An 8,964-nucleotide genomic window follows, 5' to 3' on the forward strand; every position below is an offset into this window, starting at 1 on the left:
CTAAAGGGTGTGTTGCATCTAAAAGAAAACGAAGGAAGTATATGCTTTCTTATTACTCCGTTACTCCGTATTCGGTAAATAAAGTTCAGATGATTATTAAACTACATATATTCCAAAACTCTGGATTAAAAATCCTATACAAGTACTAGGCTTCTAGCAAATTTTGAGGAACACTCATTTTCGTTCGATATAGAACATCAGTACGTAGCTAGCTTAATGAAGGGCATTGCGAAGAGTTGTAGCAAACTCTCTTGCATTCTTGTTGAACCCGTTTTCCATCTGCAAAAATGAATGTAACGTCTTATGAAAATTTCATTAATTTAAATTCAACAAAAATAATTTATCAAGATAAGAAAACGCATTTTAAGGTGTGAATTACCTGCGCAGCAATGGTAATGTTTAGGGCTAAGCTCTCAAATGGTATAACACTAAAATTAGTAATGACCAAATGATGCTTGTCTACCTCGGCTAATAACTTGGCCAATATCTCCTTTCGTTTTTCACAATACACTACTAAAATTCGGTCAAATTGCGACCGTTTTTTTACGACCGTCATTAAAACGGTCGCAAAATATAATATTTGCGACCGTTTTTAAGGCGGTCGCAGATTTGCGACAGTTTTTAGGCTATTTAACAGTCGCAAAAGTATTAAAAAATAATATATATGTTAAAAATAATTCTAAATAAAAATAATTCTATTGCGACCGTCAAAAACGGTCGCAAATTGCGACCATTACGACCGTTATGGAAACGGTCGCAATTTGCGACCATTGCGACCGCCAAAAACGGTTGCAAAATGCGACCAATACGACCGTTATAGAGACGGTCGCAATTTGTGCCTATTTGCGACCGCTAAGAGCGGTCGTAATAATATTATGATTTTTTTAATAAAATGGAGTATTAAAGTGGTGCATAACCCATCCAAACCCTATTATTTGTTGGAAGCAGCCGTTTTTCATCCCAACCTATCTTTTTCTCTCTCCTCATTTTCTCCATCATCTCTTTCCTTCTCCATTCTCACGCCCTCCTTTCTCTTCATCTCCTCTTTCTTTCTCATCTCTTCATCTCCTTTCTTCATTAAGCCACTATGACCTTCAACTGCGTCACCACCACGACCTCCACCGTTACAATCACGAGCCCACCACCACGATCTCCACCTTCATAATCTTATGGTTGAACATGTTAACGGTTTTTATGCTCAAATTGGACCATGAAAAGCCTAGATCTAGACTTTTTATGGTCCAATTTGGCCTTCTAAACCAATTTTGAGATGAAATTTGAAGTCTATTTGGGGTTTAAGGTATGTTATCGTGTTTATATTTATTTGTTTGATTTTTTTTTTCCGAATTTATGTTGCATTTCTTGTTCGAATTTCCACGAATGTTGATTTTTTTTGTTTGATTTTGTTCATTTTGTGACTGATTTTCGATTTCGTTTTTTTTTTTTTTTAAATTTTTGGGTTTGATATTTGTTATGTTTTGGTTTGATTTTCGTTTTGAATTTGTGTTTGTTTTGAGGTTCGTTTTTGGTGACTAATTTTGTGGATATATTTTTGGGGTTATATTTTGTAAGGGTTTAATTTTCTGGTAATTTGGGTTTAATTTTGTGGGTTATATTTTTTTATGGGTTTAATCTTCTGGTGTTTAATTTTCTGGTAATTTGGGTTCAATTTGTGGGATTAATTTTTTGGTGTATTTTGTATTAAGGCGGTTGGCGGTGGTGGTGGGTTGATGGGGTTTAGGGAAGGCGGTTGGCGGCGGTGGTGGTACGGGGGGTTTAGGGTGTGAATGTATGCTGGGTTTCGTTGGGTGGTACGGGTGGTTGAGGCTTGAGGGTGCTGCTGCCTGCTGGATCTGCTAGATGTTTTGATTTTTTTTTAATTTTTTTTTAATTTAGCGACCGCCTTAAGCCGTCGCAAATGGTGAATTTTGCGATCGCTGCTATTCCAGTCGTAAATCATAATATTTGCGACCGTTGTTTAACCGGTCGTTGAAAATAAAGGAAACTGTCGCAATAAATTTGCGACCGTCAAGCGGTCGCAATTTTGACTTTTTTGCGACCATGTAAATAACGACACCCCTTTACGACCGTTAGAGGCGGTCGCAATTTGGCCGAATTTTGACTTTTTTGCTATTTTTTGCGACCGTTAGAGGCGGTCGCAATTTGGCCGAATTTTAGTAGTGATAGACTCTTAAGAGAACTGTCTTCCCCAATACTTTTACTTCAATTTCCGAAAATGGGGATGAGTCACTACTATTATTATCACCTCCATCATCATCACCACTGCCACTACTACCGTTTCCACCATAGTCCTCCATAGTCGACGAAGAAGAGACATTATCATCAGCAATGCCCTTGACAAGTACCACGGACTCCACAGTCCTCTTTGCGACCTCACTTTCAAGTACCTTAACTTTCTCTTGAAGTTCCTTCATATGCTTGATTGCCTCTCCTAAGATCGATGTTTTATCTATCTATATAACCATTATCAAAACTAATATAATTAGTCTTAACATGATTGAAAAATAAATATAGAAAAGACAATAAAGCAACATATTATGTTGCTTCAATTCATGCAGGCGCACCATGATATATATACCTTTTCTTAGATAGTAAATTTTTTTTTTTTTTTTTAACTTAGGTTCTAGTCTTGAGAGAAAACTTTCCTAACTTTTATGTATTTTTCCTTTTTTTTTTATTTTTTTTTTTTATTTTAAAAAAATGAAAGAATTTTGTGCACGCACCTTCTTAAGGTTAGGAACGATGGCAGAGAGCGAAATGAACATATGGCCAAGTAATTCCCGGCGCTTCCTCTCGGCGATAATGTGATCTTGCACTTGGCTTGGCTTTCGTTTCCTCTTTGGGCCACCACTCACTGCTTGCTTCTTCGTCTTTTGCTTAGTTTTAGACGGTTGGCTCTCTTGAACATCGAAGCTTGCAATGTTATCGCTATCATTTTTGTTATTGTTATTGTTATCGTTGTGATTATCATTGATACCGGAAATAGGAGGGGTTGATATATATTGTTCAATGACATTGCACTCAAAATCAACTTGAGGAGAGGCCGTGTCAAATAATGTGGCAGCAAGTTGATCGTCAAAACTTGATTCCATATCTATTACACTTTGCTGATAAGGGTTGTTGATTAAAGAGTCAATTGCATCCATATCAATTTCCTACATCAATCAATTAATACAATGGATTAGTCAATTACAATATAAAATTGCAAAATTAATTTCAATGAACAAAAGATTAAGATGGATTCATATTTGTTTGAAAAAGCGGAGATACTTTTTTTTTACCTAAATGTGGAGATAATGTTAGTTTGGTCTAGATATGTACTTTTATAACATAAATACTTGCGTGCACCTAGTCCACAATAATATTATTGTGGACTCGAGGTTTATACACACGCAACTGACATTATATTAAGCATAGTGACTCTTATGTTTAACATAGTAACCTTTATTAAAAGTTGTATAACATTTAATATTATTGTGAACTTGAAGTACGACGTTATAATCCTAATTTTAACATAGTGACCTTTATTATTTATATTGGCCTTATAAAATATTTTATTAAAAAAATTAACCTCTTATAGCCTATATATAAACATTCTAGCGTAGTTGTCGACTACGGACAACTACGAACGACTACACTTAAAGATTAAATTTGAACCGTTGATATATTAGTTGTCTAATCCTAGCCACCCAATCCAACACCTAAGCTACACAGTCATCAAGGCATTGTTTGTTTAATTTTTTTTTTTCAAGCATGAATATTTTTTTTATTATAATAACAAATTTTAAATGTTCCATCTTCAACCTAAATCATCTTTCACATTATTAACCTTTGTAATTTTTATAGATATGAATATCATATTCAACCTTTGTCATCTTCATCAAACCTTCATCTTCAACAAAACAAAACAAAAAAAAAAAAAGCATTCATCCTCCAAAAATCTAAAAATAAAAAATTCATTAAAGTATTGTTTGGTTAAATAATTAAGGAATAAATATTTAAATGCATGTAATTAGCTTTAGTTTCAATTATGTTCAACTCAACCTTCATCAATGGTTCTTATTAAAAAAAAAAAAAAAAAAAAAAAAAAAAAAAAAAAAAAAAAAAAACCATCAATTGTCAACCTTAACCTTTAACTTTCAAACTTTATCATCGTCATCAATTATGTGAAGATAGAAAATTAGATTATAAGCATCACAATAATGCCTATATTTTTTTGATCAATATAAATTGTAATATGACATCAGTTATATGTTTTAAGTCTAATCCTTCATTGATGAATGTAAGTCATTAGAGCAACTTCAATGGTAAGCTAATTAACAAATTAGCTTGTTATGCCACATAAGATTATAAGTTAATCACTTTTGTAGCTAATTTCTACTCCAATGGTTACCTAGTTGCTTGTGATTTAGGGCCTGTTCATATTTACTGAACTGAGCTGAACTGAACTGAACTGAACTGATTGGAGCTGAACTGAACTGAACTGAACTGATTGGAACTGAACTGAACTGAATTGAGCTGAAATGAATATTTTATGTGAGAGGGAAATTAAAAGCTGAACTGAACTGATTGGAACTGAACTGAACTGAACTGATTGGAGCTGAACTGAACTGAAATTAAGTAAATATGAACAGGCCCTTAATTGAGTTTCAATTTGTTAATTATCTTTTTACATTTAATTTTATAAATTTATCAACCTATCTTTTTGGCAAGTTTATTTCTCAAGCTAATTTGCTTGACTAAGCTAATTTAATTTGGTAGCTCCAATGGTTAAGCTAATAACTAAGGAATTTTCTAAATTACAAGCAAGTCCCTAGCTACAACCATTGGAGTTGTTCTTAACTATCACGAATATAATCAGCAGTTATTTCCAAAGCAATAAAAAGAAATTGCCCATTAATTTTATTTTTGGAAAAAAAAAAAACAAAATAAATCAAAAATTTTTTGGACGTTTTGGTCTCTAAATGGACTAATTGACTAATTCTCCAATATCTTTGCCTTAGATAAGATCATGATTTTTTATTTACTTCCTTAATCAAATTGGATAATATTCTTTATATTTTAAAAACACTTGACGTATTTATTTTTATCGAAGGAATTATTTTTTTAAAACTATTTTTGCATACATTAATACTTAATTACATGTATTATTTTTTTTTTTTTTTTTTTTTTTTTTTTTTTGAACCAACATATTGGAATATTCAAATAATATAATATGATGTATTTAACTAAGCAGCTAAGTACCTATTAGAGTATTAGCTAATAAACAATAACAAAAATTAAGCATGGATAATATGATGCGTGACCAAAAGGCTAAAAAATTAATCCAAACTTTTATGGAGTATCATTTATAATATATACTCTGTATATGTCTTATATACATACATAAAGAAGCCGATCAATTGATTGGAAAATTTTGTAATATTATCATGTATATTTTATATATTACGTATATCAAATATTTTGTATATGTTGATCCTCCTTTGCATAATTTTTAATTTTATTAAATAAAAAAATTCTATTAAAAAAAAAACAAAACAAAACAAAAAAATTTGGTAAAAATTAATACTATAAATTTAAATGTTAAGATATATTTAGAATTAGTAAAAAAAAAAATACCATGATTTAAGGAAAAGTTGAAAACCAATGCACGATTCATTTTTTTTTTAAAGAACTATATTTTTGTTTCTTTTAACCACTTGATTTTTTTCCTCATTTTTTGAGATAATTAAGGATAGAATTTAATAAATAATCATGAATCCATGATTCAAGGAAACTGCTACATATGTTCTTTCGTAAAAAAAAAAAAAAAAAAAAAAAAAAAAAAAAAAAAAAAAAATTAATTTACTTCTTCTTTAAAACAAAACTTTCTTTCAAAACAAAAAGAAAAAAAAACTATATTTTTTTTTCCAAAAAAAACAAATTAATTTTTTTTATTACTTCAGATAAAATATCATAAATATTACTCAGTAATTTATTGTGTAATGTCAAATGAACAATTTTCCTCTGCTCATATTTAAATTTAAATTCTAAATTAAAATATTGCCATAATGCCTACTATTTGATTACAATATGATATAATATGCTCAAATGCAAATAATTCAATCTTGCAAACATTATTCTAAAATTAAGAAGGTAGGGGATAGTGATTCGATTTAAATATAGGGTGTGTTTTATTTACCTAATTTTCACTTATCTGAACTTATCATAACTTATGAACTTATTAGACCTTATTAAAACTTATTTCAATTGTAATTTGTACTTGGGTAACCTTTAGTAGCATAAAACTTTTTAGACCTGAACTAAACTTATCTAAACTTATTACACATGAAATAAGTGAAAATAAAGTAAATTGAACATACCCTTTAAAAAAGATTAAGCTCATCAAATAAGTTCAGTTCATGTTTAATAAGTTCTGATAAGTGTTGACCAAGTACAAATTAAATTACAACTAAATTAAGGGCTAGTTCACATTTACTTAATTTTTCTTTTTGGGGCTTGCCCCTCGTGTTCACCAAAAAAAAAAAAAAAAACATTTACTTAATTTTAGTTTAGTTCAGTTCAGCTCCAATTAGTTCAGTTTAGTTCATTTCAGCTCCAATCAACTCATTTCAGCTCAGTTCAGCTCCTAATTTCCTTCTCTCATAAAATATTCATTTCAATTCAGTTCAGTTCAATTCAGCTCCAATCAGTTCAGTTCATTTCAGTTCAGCGTCAATCAATTCAGTTCAGTTCAGTTCAGCTCAGTTCAGTAAAGGTAAACATGCCCTAAGTTTTAATCAGGTCTAATAAGTTTAGATAAGTTAAGACAAGTTCAAATCAGTGAAAATCTTGTTAATAGAACACACTCTATAAGGGTCTATTTCACCTTATTTTAACTTATTTTAGGTGTTATAAGTTCAGTTCAGGCTTAATAAATCATGATAAAGGTTACCCAAATACAAATTACAACTAAAATAAGTTTTAATAAGGAATAATAAGTTTAGATAAGTCCAAGTAAGTTCAGATAAGTTCTAATCAGAGATAATCAGGTGAATAGAACACACCCTAAGTATTATGTAGTCCCTCCGTGTTTTTTTAAGTGTTACAGTTTGACCGGCACGTAGTTTTAGGCAATCAAGAATATTTAAAGGTTCAATCAAATTAGGCAGTCCTATTAAGTATTATGTAGTCTCAATCAAGAATATTTAAAAGTTATTATAGTCAAATTAGGCATTCCTAATTATAATGTATTATAAAGTCCTAATAGATAATATTTAAAGGTTATTGTAATTAAATTAGGGAGTCTAATTAAGGGTCAGTTCTATTCACCTTATTTTCACTTATTCAAGTGTAATAAGTTCATCTTATAAGTTCAATTTAGGTTTAATAAGTTTTTATAAGGTTTACCAAGCACAAATTAAATTACAACTAAATTAAGTTTTAATAAGGTCTACTAAGTTCAAATAAGTTTATGTAAGTTCAGATAAGTTATGATAAGTAATAATCAGTGAAAATCGGGTGAATAGGATACTAATTTTTGTTTAATTGAATTATTCTTAGGCTTTAATTATGCAGCATAATGCCACTTATTTCATCCTCCACCTAGCAATCAAGCTTAGCTCCGTGCTGTATATTAGTTATTCTTAGGCTTTAATTATCATATGTAGTATAAAGTCGCAATAAAGAATATTTGCAGGTTATTATAATTAATTAAAACAGTCCCAATTAAGTATTATAGATTCTCAATAAAGAATATTTCAAGGTTATTACGATCAAATTAGGCAGCCTCAATTTTTTTAAATTAAGTATTATAGATCGAAATAAAGAATATTTAAAAGTTATTATATTTAATTTAGGCATTCCCAATTAAGTATTATAGAATCCCAATAAAAGTATTTCGAGTTTATTATAATCAAATGAGGCAATCCCAATTAAGTATTATAGAGTTCTAATAAAGAATATTTGAAGTTATTACACTACAACAAAATAAAGCAAAGGTAAAAGTGCAAAACCATTGCCTAATATAAAAAAAGTGTTGTCTTGTAGCTAAGGCAACACATATGAGGCGTAGTATATGCCCCCGTTGTCTATTCATAAGGCAACACATAGAAATGAGCACATCATTTTTAAACGGAAGGGCTTAAACTTTAAAAATAACTTGACAAATATTAACAATAAAATTCTTCACTCAACCAAATTTAGTTGTACATCATATTACTATTTCAAAATACAATAGACAGAGAAATATTCAACTTTAGTATTAATGATCAAAAGAATTTGGAGCTGTATACTGAGTTCTTACCAATTCTGCTAACCATGCATCCATAGTCATGGTCGAAGTCATTGTTTCCTCTTCTTAGCAATTCAAGTAGGACGACAAAAGAAGTGTATATATGAATGGTATTATACTGATAGATTTGTTAATTGATCGAGATTGAAAAGTGTTGTTGAGTTTTCAGTCTTAAGAGTTCCCTCATTTATATAGAGCAATAATGTTACCAATATAACACATGTGCTAATACTTAATACCAATCTTGTCCTCACGGCTAGCAAGTTTCAATAGCTGGATTAGGTTTGGATTGACCTGCTTATAGGGTTGTACATAGTTTGGTCTGGATCGTAACCAAACCAGACCAAACCGTATTTAGCGGTTTGATTTGGTTTAAGGTTTATAAAATTACGGTTTGGTCTCGATTTTTTTGTAAATATGGTTTATGGTTTGGTTTGGTTTTGCAAAAATTATAAACTAAACCAAACCGTAAACCAATAAACCGTATTTTAATATTAATATAATTTTTAAATAATTTTTTTTTATATTATATAAAAAAAATTAAAGAATAAATAAAAAACCATGAAAAATAGATAAAAACTATACGGTCAATACTCTATAATTAATGACTATAATGTAGTACTCATATGAATATTTTTTATTGTTATGTATTATTTTTATTATGTGTTAGC

The 8,964-nt window shown here is 29.9% G+C and overlaps 1 protein-coding gene across 1 annotated transcript; it reads right to left on the minus strand.

Annotated features, from left to right (window-relative positions):
* Positions 1 to 213: 213 nt before the first annotated feature.
* Positions 214 to 8,329, minus strand: LOC145603035 (transcription factor bHLH25-like). Its single transcript, XM_081659165.1, has 6 exons — positions 8,306 to 8,329; positions 2,745 to 3,176; positions 2,190 to 2,474; position 928; positions 380 to 510; positions 214 to 279 (listed from the first exon to the last, which is right to left on the minus strand). The coding sequence occupies exons 1-6, from the start codon at positions 8,327 to 8,329 to the stop codon at positions 214 to 216; spliced, it is 939 nt and encodes a 312-aa protein (XP_081515291.1).
* Between the last annotated feature and the right edge of the window lie 635 nt (positions 8,330 to 8,964).

The sequence above is a fragment of the Chenopodium album genome, chromosome 21 (genome assembly GCF_948465745.1).
Source record: "Chenopodium album chromosome 21, dcCheAlbu1.1, whole genome shotgun sequence".
NCBI classification, from domain to species: Eukaryota; Viridiplantae; Streptophyta; class Magnoliopsida; order Caryophyllales; family Amaranthaceae; genus Chenopodium; species Chenopodium album.